General features: G+C 54.4%; 3 protein-coding genes across 3 annotated transcripts; 2 read left to right on the top strand and 1 right to left on the bottom strand.

Annotated features, from left to right (window-relative positions):
- Window positions 1-460: 460 nt before the first annotated feature.
- LOC128801372 (keratin-associated protein 5-2-like) lies at window positions 461-1,403 on the top strand. The gene has a single exon (XM_053967208.1). It carries the CDS (start codon window positions 461-463, stop codon window positions 1,211-1,213), a length of 753 nt encoding a protein of 250 aa, XP_053823183.1. The 3' UTR covers window positions 1,214-1,403.
- Window positions 1,404-6,912: 5,509 nt separating this feature from the next.
- LOC128801370 (keratin-associated protein 5-4-like) lies at window positions 6,913-7,823 on the top strand. The gene is made up of 2 exons (XM_053967205.1): window positions 6,913-6,963; window positions 7,326-7,823. Exon 2 carries the CDS (start codon window positions 7,344-7,346, stop codon window positions 7,659-7,661), a length of 318 nt encoding a protein of 105 aa, XP_053823180.1. The 5' UTR covers window positions 6,913-6,963; window positions 7,326-7,343; the 3' UTR covers window positions 7,662-7,823.
- A 7,674-nt stretch (window positions 7,824-15,497) lies between these two features.
- LOC128801324 (protein MRP-126-like) lies at window positions 15,498-17,431 on the bottom strand. The gene is made up of 3 exons (XM_053967142.1): window positions 17,360-17,431; window positions 16,549-16,707; window positions 15,498-15,823 (listed from the first exon to the last, which is right to left on the bottom strand). Exons 1-3 carry the CDS (start codon window positions 17,366-17,368, stop codon window positions 15,644-15,646), a joined length of 348 nt encoding a protein of 115 aa, XP_053823117.1. The 5' UTR covers window positions 17,369-17,431; the 3' UTR covers window positions 15,498-15,643.
- Between the last annotated feature and the right edge of the window lie 668 nt (window positions 17,432-18,099).

Genomic DNA, 18,099 nt, shown 5'->3' with positions numbered 1-18,099 from the left:
CACCTTCAGGGGAACACTCAGAGCTCTATAAAAGCCCTCAGCCCCTTGGCCTCTCACATTCTGCTCCCCTGGGCAGTGCCTGGCTTCGTTTGAGACCTGGTGAGGCTCATCCCTTCTTGGATGGGGGTCTGGATTTGGGAGGTCACACCTGGACCTTCAGACCATGTTCTGCCACGGGAGAAGTTCTTGAGGGACCCGGGGATGGGATTTACAGCGGTGCCGCCACATGTGGCGGTGCCTTGCGGTTGGTTTTGTTCTTGGAGGTGAAAAATTGGAAAGGGAAGGTCAGAAGGAGGGTTTGGATGCAATCTGGATGCAATCTGACCAGCCTTGGGCAGCCACAGGAATTTCCTCCAGATCCAGGCCCTCAGGACAAACCTCACAGGAAATTAAACGCGATCAGAGGAGATGCTGACCACCAACCCATCTCTTTTCCAGGTTTTTTCCCCACAGCCCTGACATGATTTACTCCTCTGGAAGGGAATCCTTCTTCAACCTCAACTCCACCTGGTACGATCCCTCGGGCTCCTGGCTGGACACGCGGCGTACGCCCTTCCGCTACGGCTACGCCACGTGCTGCTCCTCGGGCTGCCACGGCGAGGGCGTGGAGGGCATGAGGGGCCATGACTACCGCCACTACGGCTACCGGCAGCCCCGCTGCGCCGAGCGCTGCCACGGCTACTCCAGCTCCACGGGCTCGTGCCACGAAGGGGGTGGCAGCTGCGTCAGGAGACCCACGTACAGCTACGGGGGCTCGGGGGGGTGCCAGGGCTACGGGAGGTCCGTGTGCTCCGAGAGGTGCCAGGGCTCCTCGGGCTCGTGCCACGGAGGGGGTGGCAGCTGCGTCAGGAGACCCACATACAGCTACGGGGGCTCGGGGGGGTGCCAGGGCTATGGGAGGTCCGTGTGCTCCGAGAGGTGCCACGGGCCAGCAGTGGCCCAGGGTGGGAAACCGTGCTGTGGGACAGCCGTACAGAGCATCCCAGTGCAGAGCTGTCCCCCGCCGGTGCAGAGCATCCCAGTGCAGAGCTGTCCCCCACAAGTGCAGACCTGTCCCTGCCCCCCCCCAGTGCAGAGCTGTCCCCCCCCGGTGCAGACCTGTCCATGTCCATGTCCCCCTCCGGTCCAGCAGGGCTGTGTGCCCGTGGCCAAAGGCATCCCCCGCCAGCAGCAGAAGCAGATCTGCAAAGTGCCAGCTCGGAAGATGAAATAAAGGACGTGAGGAGTGAGGGGAAGCAAAGGGAACTTGTCCCTGTCCCCCCCTGTCCTGTGTTGTCACCGATCTCTGCTCTGTCCCTCTGCTTGTAACGCGCTCTGAAGTTGTGACCCGCTGACGCTGTGAAATTTAAAATGCTCTTCATTTCACAGCAGACGTGGAGGCAATAAAAAAATGCTGGCTCAAACCCCCCTCGCATCCGTGTTTTTATCTCCTCATCCGTCTGAGCGACTCCTGGTCCTTCTGGTGGCCAAAGCTGGGCTTGCAGCGGCCTCGCCCGCCCTCACAAGGAGGCTCCGGGTTGGTTCCACCTGGTGGCTCCTCGTTCCCACTCCAGGCAATTTCCTGCTTGGTAAAGTAACAGTTTTCATCACGGAGTGTTTATGCAAGGGGATAATTCAATATTAATAACGTTGTATAAGAAAAATCCACATTTCATCAGAGAGGGAAAAAGCAGAGGGGTCTGTTTGGGACCACGAGGCAATGGCTGCAGCTGGATTGGCACTATAAACCTCAAAAAAAAGCCCTGGGGAAAAAAGGCAAGGAAGAGGATTTGGGAATGGCTCTAACAGGGTGAAAGGCCCCAAATTCCTGGTAGGGTCTGGTAGGGTTGGGAGAGGAACTCCCCGGAAGGATTTCTGGGGCCAAGCAGGGATGTGGAGCCACTGTGAGTCACGGCACCGCGTGCTCGGAGCTCCTGGCACCTCCCCAGCCCAGGTGAGGGCCTCCATCCCCTCCTGGCGTCAGGACCTGGTACATGGCACCATCAGCCGCTTCCCCAGGGTCACAGGTGGGGATTTCTCCTGCAGGAAAAGGGAAAGAAGCCAAAGGAGGTGCAGGACGGGGGTTTTAGGGGTGGAGATTGACACTGACACCGCCCCAAGCCTCCCTCGCCAACCTCTGCAAAGGCAATTCCTTCAAAAAACTGACAAACGACGCCAAAAGAAGCCATTTCCCGCTCAGAATGGTCCCCGTGGTTCCGGGGATGCCTCTCCAAGGAGCAGGAGCTTTGTAGGGGATACAGAGACCGGCTGTAGGGTGGGCCCAGGTGCCCCCGGGCCCTGCTCACGTGTTTGTCTCCATCCCTGAGACAAACAATGGAACATGTTTATCCATGGAAACAGGGCTGTAATTAATCATGAATAATGAGCTTCACAAGGATTTTCATTCCCCCAATGTTTGTGAAATCGTATTTCCTCATCTATCAGCTCCAGTGAATCAGCTCCAATGGGGACCAAGGAGTCTTCTGGACCCGGTGTTTTATTTTCATTCAATCCAGGCTATTTTTAATTTCACAGTGGCCTCTAGAGCCCCACAGGAGATCAGGTCTGGGCAGAAAGACACTTTTGTCCCCAAAGCAGAGCGTTGAAGACATAGATCCTGATGTCCTCCCGCTCCTACCAGGACATTTTCCGCATCCCATGGGGCTTTAAATTCCTTCTGTTTGGGTTGAAAGCCTTTAAGTAAAGAAACAAATGGCTTGAAAAATCCCAGCACTGCTTTTAGTGCTTCTTTGCTGACTTTATTCAGAATTTTTGGTGTTTCTTTGATGCTATGCCCTGTCCAATTATGTTTATTTTTACTACCCACCACCACGGCCTTTTTTGTTCCCTTTCCCTTTTATTTCTGGGTTTCCTTTACAACCCCACAACCCCACCTTCCCACCCTCTATCCATCCCATCTCAGTTCAGGATTTGGGCACAAGGAACAGGTAAATGTCACAGTCAAAGGTGGCAAAAACCATCCCGAACTCTCCCAGCCCCGCGGCCCACCTGGCCAGGTGTAGTGGACAATTAACATTTTTATGGAGTAGCAAGAGGGATGTCAGGATATTGATCTGCTCAGTGGTGGGGGGGGGAACTCTTAATTAGCCAAGTGCTTGGGGTGCTGAGTAATCAGGTCCATCCCATTTCCAGAGAAGTCCAATTTCCATTTAAAGCCCTTGCTCCCTGTTTCTCCTCAGCATCTCCTCAGGGTCTCCTCTTGAGCTCCTTCTGATCCAGGTGAGTCCAGATCCATCTGATTTTTGCTCTTCCAATGCCCTCCAGCTTCTCCCCAATCCGGGACTCTTGGGCACTTCTCTTCCACATCCTATCTCCATCTCAGTCCTTCTGCCGAGTAGGAAAACATAAAAATTCCGGGCTCAGGTGGCCGAGGGCTCTGCGTGTCTTGCTCTGGAGTCTGTCCAGCACTTCTCTTTTCACTTCTCTCTGATCTACAAGACCAAGTCTTGCCCAAAGAGGCCACCACGGGCAGATGCGCGGTGATAACTCTTCTCCCACCCAAGAACTTGGCTTAGAGCTGCGGAATGATGGAATGATGGAATCATGGAAAGGGTTGGGTTAGAAGGGACCTTAAAATCAGCTTGCTGATTTTAGGGACACCCCCACCCCCGCCCCTACTAGCACCTCCCAGGGTGCTCCAAGTCCCATCCAACGCAGCCTTGCAGTGTCCCTGCTCATTGCTTTCACTCACGGATGAGTTTTCCCGGCAGGTCTCCAACCATGTACTCCCACCAGGACAAGGACAGGGACAAGGACACAGAATGGTCCTCCTACCATGGAGAACCCCCTTGCCTCTGCAGCAGTGGCAGACGTGGCAGGCGCCCAAGTGGTGGTGGATCCGGTGGCCACCCAAGCGGTGGTGGACCCGGTATCCGCATGAACGATGACAGATCCAGTAGCCACGCAAGCAGTGGTGGATCCAATAGCCATGCGAGCGGTGGCGGATCCATTTACTACGGGAACATATCTGGCAGCCAAAAGAGCCGTGGATCCAGATTCCATGGGACCAATGCAGGATCCGTCACTGGAAGTATCTCCTGCAACACCTACCTCGGATCCTCAAATGACAACTGATCACCCCACCAGCTGCAGGTGATCCACAGGAATGCCCTGGATCCATGTTTGGAAAGCTTTGCACATGCCCAGCAATTTCCAAGGACAACGTGTCCTCCCCCTCCCCTGGTGATTCCTGTAACCTGTCCTGAGCTTCTCTGTGGGTGCTGAAATAAATGCTTTGCTCACGCTGGCACAGTTGTGTCTGGATCAGTCTGTGACTACATTTGAGCCACCATAATCCATCATTTCCGAGAGGTTTCGAGCAAAAAAAACCTGGGATGCTCTCCAGAGCCAGGATGGGGTTTTAGGACTGGGAGGTTCTCCAGAGCCAGGATGGGGTTTTAGGGCTGGGATGTTCTCCAGAGCCAGGATGGGGTTTTAGGGCTTTTTTACCCAGATCATTCCTGGCTTTATGCGGTGCCAGCTCCAGAGCAGGGATTAAAACCTATAGACAAAAAACCCCTTTTTTTTTTTTTGCTGCTTGGCCCCAAGACGCCGCCCCTGGGGGAGGTACCTCCATGTGCTGGTGGCAAACCCCGAGCCAGCCTTTCTAGAAACGCTCTGCCCAGCCCTGCCAGAGCTCTGGGTTGAGCCATGGGAGTTGCTCCATCGTTACACAATGAGCTGCTAAATTTCTTCTCAGCTTGTAATTAAAACGAATTGGGTAATTTATTGCTCTGGTATTGCCATTCATGAAATGGATGTTACCGTGATAAGATTGTTCTCCAGTGCGTCAGGGGGATCAGAAATTTCTGGCATTGCTGAAAAGGGTGCAGGCAGCAGCTCACTCCCTGGTTTTGGAGCAGGGATGGCTCAGGAAGGCTTCTTGTCCCAGTCTGGGGTTTGCCTTGAGCCCCCCAGTTCAAAACCTGTTTCCAAGGCACATTAAGGTGGCCAACCACAAAATGTAGAGGTGCCCATTGTTAACAAACTCAAAGCAATTAAAACACGAGGAAATGAACACAGCCAAAAATTCCTTCGAGTGTTTTTTTCCCCCAGAGGTCATTGACCACATTTCTGCTGAGGCCAGAACAAAACCCAATTGAGGAGCAGCGACCAAACCCAGGCACAGTTTGTCCTGACACTGTTCTAGATTGTGGCAGAAGTTTAGCAACACAAAAGATGCTTCAGGCTGCTCACCTGGTTGCTTCACCTGCCCTGTCCTCCCACCTTTCCCAAAATCCTCTGTTTTGGGTAGCAGCAAATGTGGATGGGTTTTGGATGGCAGGAACCACTCAGTGTCCATCTCCCTGTGGTGACCATAAAATCAACGTAAACAAAGACAAATCAAAGGTAGGAGAGCTCGGGAGGAAGGGAAATATTTTCCACCCAGTGTTTTCCAAGCCTTTTCACACCAACAAAACCACAGCAGCTCCCAGATGGGAAGATCCAGATTTCAGCCCTTTTTTGCTTCCTGTTTAAAGATTGCAATGTCTTCCATAAGCAGTGACAGAAAAGAGCCAAACAAGCTCCATGGTCCTAAAGAATTCCCAGCCCACGCAGCAGAAAGGTACAGGGAGTATCCCAAATTATCACCTCTCATGAGCTCTCCTGTCAGAACAGCACCGGGATTTGCTGGCCAATTAAGAGCTAATTGGGGATCAGGGGAAATGCAAAAAGGGTGTTCCTGCAGCTCTGGAGAAAGTCCCGGGGGTCTGCCAGTCTGCCAGTTGCCCACAGCTGTGTGTGACCGAGGGCTCCTGTGGGATCTCTCCTCTTCCTCCTCATCCTCCTCCTCCTCCTCTGCTCACCTGGAATAAAACCATGGCATGGCTGTTCCAGAATTATTCCCAGGCTGAGACTCAACCACATAATTAATCACCTTGCTAATCCTGGATCATTACCCAGGGCAGGGCTTATTCCTTCCAAAATAAGAATTCCAGCTGCTTGTGGTCCTCGCGGCAACGGCAGGAAATGTTGGAGTTTCCTCATTGCCCCATCGTGTTTTGATCAGTTCTAAGAGGAACAAGCCAACGGTGATTCCAGGCAAATCCCCAAATCCCTGAGGCTGGAAAAGCCCCCCAAGGCCATCAAGTCCAAGCTGTGCCCAATCCCCACCTTATCCCCAGCCCAGAGGGTCATGGCCATGCCTTCCTTGGACACCTCCAGGGATGGCGACTCCAAACCCTTTCCAAGGCCTGGCCGCCCTTTCCAGGAAAGAAAATCCTCCTGATTCCAACCTGAGCCTCCTGTCAGGGAGTTCTGCAGAGCCAGAAATTTCCCCTGAGCCCCCTTTTCTCCAGGCTGGGCCCCTCCAGCTCCCTCAGGAGCTCTCCAGCCCCTTCCCCAGCTCTGTTCCCTTCTCTGGACCCACTCCAGCCCTTCTTGCCATGTGAGACCAGAGCTGGACACAGTTCCCCGCACCAGTGCCCAGCACAGAGGGAATTCCTGCTAAAGCAGAGTTTTCTCCTTTCCCAAAGCTGTTTTTGGTACTTCCAGGCCCATCTCCGTTTTTAGTGGAGTTGCAGGCCCAGAGAACCTCAGGACATTCTGAAGGGAAGTTGTGGTTTGGGGATGAGACACCATCTCCCCCTGAACCCAAAGCACTCCCGGGGTGTGATCAACACCAAACCCGAGCTGAGGAAACCAGGGCCACCCACACGGCTCCCCCAGCCCAGCCCCGCGCAGGCAGAGCTGGCAATTAAAGTTCTGTGGACAGGAAGGGCGACCTAGAAGGAGAGGCAATCCCAGCATGGATCAGGTGAGTCACCCCAGGAGCCCGAGGAATGGGGAGGCAAAAAAATTAAAAAAAAAAAGCCACCGACGAATTAAATGAACGGGCAGAGCTGTGGGACAGGGAGGGGCTTCTCCAGGTGGGGTGTGCAGAGAGGGTATAAAAGTGCTCCTGTCCCCAAAAGCCTCATTCCCTCTCATCTTTCCTCATCTCTTCCTGCACCAGCAGCTCAGGTAAGAGCTGGGGGGCTCCAGAACCTTCAGGTGGGGAGGGTGAGTTTGGATCCCCACACCTGGAACGGGGCTGGGATTTGTTCTGGGGTGGATGAGGAGGGAGCCCAGGGGTTCAGAGGGAGCAGAGATGGGGATGTGGAGGGAGGGTTTGGGGTGCTGGGTCTGGCTTTGGAAAGCCAAGTATGGCCTGGGTGTCCCCAATGCCTTGGGGGACTATGCCAGGGGGGAAAAGGATCCAGTGCAAGCTTTAAAGAGAAATATGGGATCTGGCTGAGACTGGGAAAAGGAACACCCAGATTCCTCTTGCTTGGAAGGGCAGGAGCAGGAAGGAAAAGCCCCTGCCAGCTGCTGTGTCCCCACAGGTCACCCAGCACAGCACCATGTGCTCCCGCCAGGACAAGGACCAGTGCCACCGGCAGCAGCGCCAGAGCAGCGGCGGCTGCCACAGCTCGGGGGGTGGCGGCTGCCACAGCTCCGGGGGCAGCTCCGGGGGCTGTCACAGCTCTGGTGGCAGCTCCGGCGGCTGTCACAGCTCGGGGGGTGGCGGCTGTCACAGCTCGGGAGGTGGCGGCTGTCACAGCTCGGGGGGTGGCGGCTGTCACAGCTCGGGAGGTGGTGGCTGCCACGGGAAGCCGCAGATGCAGGGCCAGCAGCAGCAGCAGCAGGTGCTGCAGATGCCCCAGCAGAAGATGAAGTGACAGCGTGGTCCTCGCCTCGTCCCAGCAGCAGAGGCCAAGCCGGCACCAGCTCCCTCCCACCTCCCCGGGGCTCCCAAAGCTTCCCCGGTGCCCTCTGGAGCCTGGCAAGGGCCGGGCTTGTGCTGCCTGGGCTGTGCCAAATAAAGAGTCACATTCCATAAATCCCTCTGGTGTCGGTGTTTCCTTACGCTCCGGAGCCAGGGATGCAGCCCATGATGGTTTTAGGGCTGGGATGTTCTCCAGAGACAGGATGGGGTTTTAGGGCTGGGATGTTCTCCAGAGCCAGAAAGGCAGCCCAGGATGGGGTTTTAGGGCTGGGAGGCTCTCCAGAGCCAGAGAGGCAGCCCAGGATGGGGTTTTAGGGCTGGGATCTCATGGAGAAGAAAAAACCACTTTCCCCTCTTTTTTACCCAGATCATTCCTGGCTTTGTCTGGTGCCAGCTCCAGAGATTAAGCTCTGGGAGCAGAAGGGGCTATAATTAAACCTGGGCTTAATTTTACCAAGCAAAGCCCGAGCAGAGGAACCTTTGGAGAAGCAGGCACTCACGGGTTTTCCCACTGCAGGCAGGTGAGGCTGGAAATTAGCAGCTGCCGTGGCACAGGAAACAGATAAAAATGGAGCGATATACATCGTGGTGAGTCAGGGAGCTGTAAACACAGTTCGGGAATCGGGGTTGGAGTGACAGATCAGTGACACCGAGCTGTCTCATTTCCCGGAAAAAGGAGGGACAGCCCCTACAGAGCTGTTCCCACCCCTGTGTAGGGATGTGCCCCCTGTTGATGGAGTAAAAAATTACCCTTTGTCTCCTTAAAAAGGACAAAAGCCCAGAAGTTTCTCTCTTCAATCACCACCACACCAAGACATGGAGGGCAAGAAGAAGGAGAAGAAGGCCAGGACACGCCCAAATCCCTCCATCTTGTACCCCCTCAACCCCATTCTAAAAACACCAAAATTCTACTTTTTCACCCTCTGTTAACTCAACTACCACACTACTCAAACCCTTGTGGCTTGTAATTCCTCACACAAAGTTGGCAGCTTTTCCCACGGGCTAAAATGGAAGCCACAGGTGTTTTTGACTTCGTGCCAAGGTCTCCGAGCCCCCTGCCAGGGTCTCAGACAGCCAGGGCAGCCAGAGGGATGTCCTGGGCTCTGACAATCCAGCACCCTCCCACCTCCCCGGGGCTCCCAAAGCCTACCCGGCGCCCTCCTGGAGAGTCACATTCCCTAAATCCCTCTGGCGTTGGTGTTTCCCTAAACTCAGAGTCACAGGATGGGAGAGGTTGGGAAAGACCTCTGAGATCGCTGATTCCAAACTTCTCACCCGTGTTTTCCGTGCCACTGGGAGGATCGGGATATATTTGATGCAGGGTTTGTGCCAGAGCTGCGTTACCCCTGAACCCTCAGAATGCTCTGGTGGCTGTGGATCATCCCTGCGGGACCATCCCTGGGGGATCCCAATCTTGCAGAAATCCCAAAAACCTCTCCCCAGAGCATCTCCTGCTGGACCCCACAGCCCCCCAGACCCCCAGGGCTTCCCAAGCCTCTCCTGACCCAACGGAGATTCCCCAGCACAGCTTTGAGCACCCTCCTGCCTCGGGAGGCTCCTAAAATCCAGGCAGGCACCAGGTTGGACAGTTTTTATTGGGTTTTTGTGGTGTTCAACCGTTTATGTGGGAAGATGAAAAATAAGCCGGGAAAAAACGTCTTTGGGATATTTACAGTGCAGAAAGATCTCCGTGAAAACCACAATGAGCCCCCTCAGCCAGAGCTGAAGGATTGGCTGCAGCTGAGGTGCATTTTTGGTGTGTCCATCCCCCCAAAAACCCGTGGGAATTTTGCTGTCGACTCCAAATGAGCTGGAGATGAGCTCCCAACAACAAACCTTTAATTTTCCGCCAGGAATTGCCACTTTGGGCTCGTTATTGCTGTACGTGCTGACTCAAATAATTACCCTGCTTATCCCAGCCCTATTAACCAGGGATTTTTTCACTTTCACCCCATCAATAACCGGGGTGAAGGGGTTGAGATTTCAGCAGGGTTGAGATTTTTGCTTTTTATCAGAAAAAAAAAAGAGAAAATCTACCCCAAACCAACCCCCACACACACACAAGCCTTCAAAGCTGCATTTTTAAAGCACCCCAAGGAGACACCGCTGGAGCGTCGGGACCGAAGGAGACCTGGGGATATTTTTGCCTCATGGAGGTAAATTGGTGGAGCTGGGCATGGTCCTCACTTGTCCCAGGATGTGCCTGGCCTGGAAGGAGAAGCAGGGAAAGCCTGGAAGGAGATCCCAGCACCGGAGCAATCCAGGGATCCTACGGAAAGGGAGGAAAACGCACGGCGGGGTTCACCCACGGCCACCCCAAAACCTGGCAGGACTCGAGTCCCTCCCTCCAGCCCGCTCTGCTTGGCACTGATTGGTGCCTAATTACTGCCCAAGTTTAATTAGAGCTGATTAAATACCCAGCAGAGCTCAGCTCCTGCTCCATCCCACCCTCCCCGCTGGACTGATGACCCTCGTCACCCTGGGGTGACACTAGAGATGGCTCTGTCCCCACCCTAGGAGGGGTCCCACGGGTGACATCTCCCTGCTGTCACTTACCTGCCCCCTCCACGTGCCAGGAGCAGCAGAGAGCCCTCAGTAGACGCAGGGCTTGGTGGGAGCCCTCTCCTTGTTCATGGGCTCCGTGTCGGGCTCCGAGGGCCGGGGGATGGCTCTGTACTTGCTGCTCGGGGACCTCTGAGGGGACACGACCCCGTCAGCCCCTCCGAGCCCTCAGCCTGAGCAGCAGCCAGGGCTGGAGGATGCCCAAACCCCCTGCCAGGGCTGCAGAGCCTGGGGCACAGCTGGAGCTGCCCCTTCCACGCCCTCGGCCTCCTATTCCCTGCGGGAAAAGGGAAGGGGGCAGGGGAGCTCCGCGGGGAAAAAACCCCAAGAGTGAAGAGACCCCAGCCCAGCCCGGGGTGTGGGGTGGCTGCTGCAGATCCCCCAACCCCCCTGGCCAGCCCGAAATACCCCAGAGGGCAGAGGGGGCTGTGGTGACAGCAGGAACGACTCCCCCGGTGGCTGCAGCATCCCCAGGGCAGGCCACTCTCACATCCCAAATTTTGGGTTCCCCAAATTCCCGAATTTCGGGAGTTCCCAGCTGTGGGTGTCCATCATACCCCCCTGACCCCATTCCCCGTGTCCTGTCCCTGCAGTTCCTGAGGAAAAGTCCCTCTCCAGCTTTCCTGGAGCCCCTGCAGATCCTGGAGGGACTCTGGGGTCTCCACAGGCTCAACATTCCCAACATTCCCAGCCTGGATCCATCAGGAAAGGGCTCCAGTCCCTTTATCAAATTCTGGACTCGCTCCAACAATTCCACATCCCTTTCCCACCCGCTTTTTCCCCTCCAGCCCCTGCTCTTACCTTGACAGGAACGAATTCCTGCTGGATCAGCTTCTTGAACTCACTTCTGCTGAAGGTCTCCGATTTCCTGCCCTTCCTGGGGCTGCCCTGGGAACTCTGCATCATGTCAGTGATGGCTTTGATGAGCCTGGACATGGCTCCAGTCCTGGAGAGGAGCAGAACCTGAGGCCACAGCCATGTCAGGGTGACAGGAAAATCCCTTCCAATAATCCCAAATATCCCTTCCAAAAATCCCAAATACCCCTTCCAAAAAATCCCAAATATCCCTTCCAAAAATCCCAAATATCCCTTCCAAAAAACCCAAACATCCTGCCTCAGCCTTCCTGCATTCGATTTCACCAGAGGTAAAAAGAAACTTTTTCTTTCCCAGCTTCTCTGAGGACTTTCCCCTTGATTCCCTTCATTTCTCCACTTTCCCTGGTTCAATTAAAGGGAAGCTGCTCCCTGTAAGCACCCGGGCACTTGTGGGGTGGATGAATCAGCTCCTGCAGGTGCGGAAAGTGCATCCAGCCTCCTGCCTGGGAGCTGATCCCGTCCTGCTGCTGCCAGAGCTGAGCCCTGCCAGGTAAAACCAGTTCCAAGGAAACACAAAAGCTCATTTCAAAGCCGAAAAGAAGCGGCAGAGACTCACCTGCATCCGCCCGGGCCGGGGTGGGAGTGGTGGGAGCAGCTCGGAGCAGCTCCGGGAGGGCTCGGGAGTGGGAGGAGGAGAGGATTCCTTCCGGTCAGTCCTGTTCTCTGGCTGCCTCTTCCCAGGGGAGCCTCCCTCATTATTCTGCTGCTCCAAGGATGTTTACAGCACACCTGGAGAGGTGTATGTAGGTCAGGAAGAAAGGGCTCTGCACCTCCTTGGGCGCCCAGAAAAGTTCCCTTCCTACGTAAAACTCTGCATTTCACATCCCCTAAATGGGTTTTTTTTTTTCCTCTACAACCCAAGGCGTTTGTGAGTTCACGGGCAAAGTTTAGAAAATGTCACAGGCCAGAAGAATTGCTGCAGGAAAAGGGGGTTTAATCTTATTTTTAGGCTGTCCCAAATGTCACTGGGCCCAGACTGGAGGCACCTTGGCCCAGCTCAGGCAAGGGCAGCAGAGCTGGGGCTGCTGTGGTGAGAAAGGAGCAGGAGCCCTGAGCAGGCAGGGCAGTGGTGGCACTGTGGGGACACCCAGGGACACCCAAGATCGCCATGTGATCCTGCCCTGATGGATCTGGGCTCAGGATGTGATCCTGCCCTGATGGATCTGGGCTCAGGATGTGATCCTACCCCAACAGAGCCAGGACCAGGCTCTGATCCTGCCCCAATGGAGCTGTGCCCATGGTCAGGCTCTGTTGGAGCCATGCCCAGGGTCAGGCTCTGATCATAACCCGATGGAACTGGACTCAAGCTCTGATTGTACCCCGATGGAACTGGACTCAAGCTCTGATCCTGCCTCGATGGATCTGTGCCCAGGCTCTGATCCTGCCCCAACAGAGCCAGGACCAGGACCAGGCTCTGATCCTGCCCCGATGGGACTGGACTCAAGCTCTGATCCTGCCCCGATGGATCTGGGCTCAGGCTCTGATCCTGCCCCGATGGAACTGGGCCCAGGCTCTGACCCATCCCCAGGACTCGGGAAGGGCTCGGAGGCCGAGGCCACTCCCAGCCCAGCTCCTTTGTCCCCCGGAGGAGCCGCGGGGCTCTGCGGAGCCCTCCCCCTGCTCAGGGCGTGCCGCTTGCAGCATCTCCGGCACCGGCCGAGATCTCCAGATAGGAGCAGATCTCGCTCGGCATCTCCCAGTGGCTGGGATAGGAGGGGCTGGCAGAGCCACAACCACGTCCTCCGGTGCCACCGCCAGCGGTGGGTTGGAAATGGGATCAGGCCACGGGCTCGAGCCCAATTTTCCTTCCCCAGCAGAGTGAGGCAAGAGGCAGCAAGTCCCTGCAGGCCCCTGGCTGCTTTTTGGGGAAGCTTCATCAGCCCTGGCGGCTCTCCCTCTTTGGGGACCCCCGGAGCTTTTGGGGGAGCCCCAGGGCGGGGATTCCCTTCAGGGCTGGGTTTGGGACGGTCACAGGCAGCAGCACCTTTGACCCCACAGACTTTTGGGGCACAGCCTTGGCAGATTGCTGAGCACCGACCCCGCAGAGACAGCCAGCGCTAGGGTTGTGTTTGTGGGTGGCTCTGGGAACAACTTTGGGGTCGGTACCTGAGCTTCGGGAGGGGTGAGGAGCTGCCGGGGCCACTCCAAGGACATTTAGGGGACGAGAGAGGAATTTGGGACATTTGAAAATGGGTGGGTGGTCTCACACCAACAGCTCGGCCCAAAATTCCGACACATAAATCCAAATAATCCGATTTATTTCAGCGCTGGAGGAGGAGCGGGGAGGGCAGGACGGGGGGTCGGGGTGGTCGCAGCGTCCTTGGCGAGCTCAGGCAGGTCCTGGTGGCCTCTCCAAGTGTCGCATCCTCGCCATGTCACACCCCACCAGGTGGCAGCAGGAGCCCGGTCCTCGCCTCCGGATCCCGGAATCTTCTAGGGCTGGAAAACATCTCCAGGATCGGGGAGTTGAGCTCAGGATGAGAGGATCCCTGAGGATTTGGGGGTTTGTGGGAGAGGTTTTACAGCGACTTCTGCGAGGCAGAGAGAAGTTTGAGGAGAGGATCCGTGTTCACCCCTGAAAGGATTTTCTGCCAAGGTCGTTGACAGAGAAACCAAGACAAAAAGTATAAGAGAAAATAAGAAATAAAGAGAAAATAAGAGAAAATAAGAGAAAATAAGAGAAAATAAGAGAAAATAAGAGAAAATAAGAGAAAATATGAGAAAATAAGAGAAAATAGAAACCTGCAGCTGCCTGTTCCAATGAACACTTTCTTTGTCTCACCTGACCAATGACTAAAGTGTAAATTTATGAACCCCCATGGGATGTGGAGGCTTCTGCTCCAGAGACCCCAAAGCTGCGGGGTGGTTTTACACCTTAGCTAAAAAAGGTTACCACCAAAAAAATTGCATTAAATTTACATAAATTTACATTAATTTGTATGTATTGATTATTATAATAACAATATCATTATTGTAATAACAATGTTGCAATAACAATCAGGTTAGGGTTAGGGTTAGGGTCAGGATTGGGATTAGGGTTAGGTTTAGTGTTAGGTTTGGGGTTAGGTTTATGGTCAGGGTCAGTTTTAGGGTTAGTGTTAAGGTAAGGGTTAGATTTATGGTTGGGTTTAGGTTTTTTGGGTTAGATGTAGGTTTAGGGTTAGGGTTTGGGTTGGAGTTAGGGTTAGTTTTGTGGTTAGGGTTAGGTTTGGATTAAGGTTAGGGTCAAGGTCAGTTTCAGGGATAGTGTTAGGGTTAGTGTTAGATTTAGGACTGGGTTTAGGTTTGTGGTTAGGGGTAGATTTAAGTTTAGGTTTAGGTTTGGGTTAAGGTTTACGGTTTTGGTCACGTTTAGGGTCAACCCTGGCCTATTTTGAGTGCAGTGCTTAGGGTTAGGGTTCGGGTTTGGGTTAGGTTTGCGGTTAGGGTTAGGTTTAGGTCTGGGTTTAGGGTTAGGTTCAGTTTTAGGGTTAACCCTGGCCTATTTTGGGGCACACAATCTATTCCTGCTGCAGATTTGCCCCTGTTAGGAGGGATTTGGGTTAGGGTTAAGGTTAGGGCTAGGGTTAGGTTTAGGGTTAGGTTCAGTTTTAGGCTTAACCCCGACCTGTTTTGGGGCACAGATCTGAGGGAACCTATTCCTGCAGCAGATTTGCCCCCATTAGGAGGAATTTAACATTTTGGGTGTCAAAACCTGGTTCAGAGGAAGCTGAAGCAACCTGGGGGTGAAGCAAACCTGGGGAAGTCGTGTTAATTGTGTCTTACTTCAGCTCTGCTGCTTTGGGGAAGCTTCTGGAAGGTTCCTTCCCGCAGCTGGGCGGTTTCAGGGCTTTGAGTCACCCTTGGGAAATCAGCTCTGGTGCTTTTCCTGCCCCAAAAGTGGTTTGGGAATCCAGAGCCTGGGAAGCCACATCGATGTTCCCAGCCAGCTTTTCCCTCTGGAAACAGCTGATTTTTAACAAATGAACCTTTTTGGTGCAAATTTGGGTTGTTCTGAGTGAGGGATTTGGGTTGTTTCCCGTTCTTGTCCACACAGAGCTCAGCTGCCCAAAACTTAATTTGTCCACCACCATCTGTGGAGCAAAAATGCCCTAAAAAGGGTTTTCCTGCAGAAAATTGAGCTCATCCTTCCCCATCATTCCTCCCAGCTCCTGCCCAACACCACAGCTCAAGCTTGGGGCACCTGTGCAGAGTTTTGAGGCCAAAATACGGGGTTTTGTTCCAGTTGGAAATGCAAAAATCTGACAAATCCTGGTGCAATCCCAGCCTCTGGAACACCCACCCCACCCCTGGGAACCTGCAGCCTGTCCTAAAGGTGGATTTAGGAGAGAAAATCCCAGAAAAACCCATGGAGAGCTTTGGAAATCTTTATTTGGCAGCAAAATGACGGTGCTGGGAGGAAGAGGAGGAGGAAGGGGAGGAAGGAGGATTTAAGGCCGGGTTCAGCTCTGGAACCTTCTCCAAGGTCCAGGACTCCTCGGAGGGGAGGGAAGGAGCTCAGTGGTGGTGCTGGTGCTGGTGGTGGTGCTGGTGGTCCTCCACCTCGTGCAGGTGCTCGTGGGTGGCGCAGGTGACACGGGTGACCAGCAGCATCATCTCCCCAAAGCTGATCTGGGCGTCCTTGTTGACGTCCAGGTCCTTCATGATCTGGTCGATGGTGGCCTTGTTCTTCACGTGCTGCGAAGGAGGAGGGGGCGAGGTGAGGGCAAAATCCCCTCCTTTCTCCCCCCACCCCCTGGGTGGAAAAAACATCGCCTTGGTTTTTAGGGAGGTGAGTTCCAAACGAAAATGGGATTTGGGGAGATGTGGTAAGCACAATTCTCTCTCTGTCAGAATTTTTTCATAAGGAAGCACAGAGAGAAGAAAGAGAAAACAATTTCTATTTCTGCTCCTTGTTTTTCCCATGTGGAATGTGCTTGGAGAATTGTTCACCTGGGTTGATTGCTTGATTGGATCCTGGAGAGGATTGTTTGAGCCTGATGGCCAATCCAATCCACCTGTGTCTGGACTCTCAGAGAGGGTCACGAGTTGTGAGTGGGTTAGATATGGGAGTTAGAAAAAGTAGGTTTGTAGTTTTAGTATCTCCATTAAATAGTATATTAATGAATTATAGCATAGTTATAATAAAGAAATCATTCAGCCTTCTGAACTGAAGCCAGACATCAGCATTTCTTCCCACCGGGTTCACCTGCATTTTCAATAGGGAGAGTTTTTGGTGTGGCTTCCAGGGGGAAAAGGAGATTTCGGGCAGAGAAATCTGGTTTTTGCAGAGAAGGGGATGAGGGGAGGAGAGCTGTGAGGGTTCCTTCACGCAGAACGTTTGGGACGGGGTGGTTGGGCGGGAGAGCAGAGTAGGAACCCAAACCCTGGTGACATCCAGGCCCTGGGATCCAGCCCCTCACCTTCAGGTAATTGGCCAGCTGCTTCTCAATCAGCAGCTTGAGCTCCTTCTTGGTCAGGGTGTCCCTGTCGCCCTCCCGCCGCGAGTACTGGTGGAAGACGTCGATGATGACGTCCATGGCCTTCTCCAGCTCCGACAGCGGCTCCTGGCTCTGCTGGGCCTGCAGGAGAAACGTTCACACCAAAGGCCCAGGAAAATCTGGGATGACCAAGTTGGGTCCAGCCTTTCTTTTTTTGGGGGGGGGAATGTTCCTTTTTGGAGCTGTTGGGGTTTTCTCCAAGGAGGCTGAAGGACCTTGTAGCCTCCGTGAAGCAACAAATGAGAGCTCAGAGGTGATTTGTGCCCAAAATGGGCCTGGTCTAAGCCTGGCTCTGCTGATAAACCAACCAGAGCAGCTGATAACACCCCAAAAACACAGAGCAGGTGACAACACCCCCAAAACCCTCAGTGGGGCACAGAGCAGGTTAGAACACCCCAAAAACCCTCAGCGGGGCACAGAGCAGGTTAGAACACCCCAAAAACCCTCAGTGGGGCACAGAGCAGGTTAGAACACCCTAAAAACGCTCTGTGGGGACACAGAGCAGGTTAGAACACCCCAAAAATGCTCTGTGGGGACACAGAGCACTAGATCTGATGTCCAGCAGCCTCTTTGGGAAGCTCTTGCAGGAAGAAACCTCTCTCCTCACGAGCGGGGAAGATGGTTCTGCTCCGCCAGGACGCGGGGTTGAGACCAAGAGAAGCTCCCTGAGGATCCTCACACCTCGGATGACCTGGAAAAGAGCACGGACACCCTCAATGCCCCCCGCACTTGCCTTGCTCATCTTGTCACCACAGCGAGGTCCCCTGGGGCGGGCGCGGGGCCAGGTGCCACCCCGGGGTCTCTTATAGCAGGGCCTTGGCCCATTGTGAAACGTCTCTGTCCCGTTCCAGGCTGGCCCCACAACGCCCCTGGCGTTGCTCAAGGCTCCGGGAAGTTCCCCAAAAGGGGTTCTGTGGCTTTTCCCGCAAGCTCGGGGTGTCACAGGCTCAGGTGGCCACGGGGGTGGCCCTGTCCCTTCACCTGCTGGGATTCTTCACCAGCTCTGGGGAAAAAAAAAAATTTCCTTTGGGATTTTCCCACATTTTCCTCCTTTCCAGGGCTGTTTTCCGATGCCAGGGGGTGAAGGGCACCCATGGCGCCGTTCCTGCCCTGCTCGTCCCCAAAATGTCCCCACCCTGATGCATCCCACGATCCCTGAGCTTGGCAAAAACCTCCAAAATCACCAAGTCGAGTGCCACCCGCTCCTGGCTGTGTGACAGCGGGGCACAGGTGGCACCGGGACCGTCCCCTGCCTGCAGCACCCATGAAAGATGATCTGGGCGTGTTTCCGGCCTGACACAGCTCCAGGAGCTCCGTTCCATCCGTGCCAAGGGTGGCTTGTCCACACCCCAGGTGTGCCCTGATGTCGCTATTGGACAGAAGCTTGGGAAGTTCAAAAGAGAAAAAGAGCAAGTTTTATTCAAACATCTGGTATTTATAGGATTCCAAAAGTAACCGTGGATTGGAGGATGG

The sequence above is a fragment of the Vidua chalybeata genome, chromosome 29, assembly GCF_026979565.1.
Source record: "Vidua chalybeata isolate OUT-0048 chromosome 29, bVidCha1 merged haplotype, whole genome shotgun sequence".
In the NCBI taxonomy this organism is placed as follows: domain Eukaryota; kingdom Metazoa; phylum Chordata; class Aves; order Passeriformes; family Viduidae; genus Vidua; species Vidua chalybeata.
This window is presented reverse-complemented; position numbering and strand designations above follow the sequence as displayed.

Coding starts and splice junctions, on each gene's coding strand:
- LOC128801372 (XM_053967208.1), top strand. CDS start 461: ATGATTTACTCCTCTGGAAGGGAATCCTTCTTCAACCTCAACTCCACC.
- LOC128801370 (XM_053967205.1), top strand. CDS start 7,344: ATGTGCTCCCGCCAGGACAAGGACCAGTGCCACCGGCAGCAGCGCCAG.
- LOC128801324 (XM_053967142.1), bottom strand. Junction 15,824..16,548: donor AGCTGGCCAATTACCTGAAG/GTGAGGGGCTGG, acceptor CCTCCTTCGCAG/CACGTGAAGAACAAGGCCAC.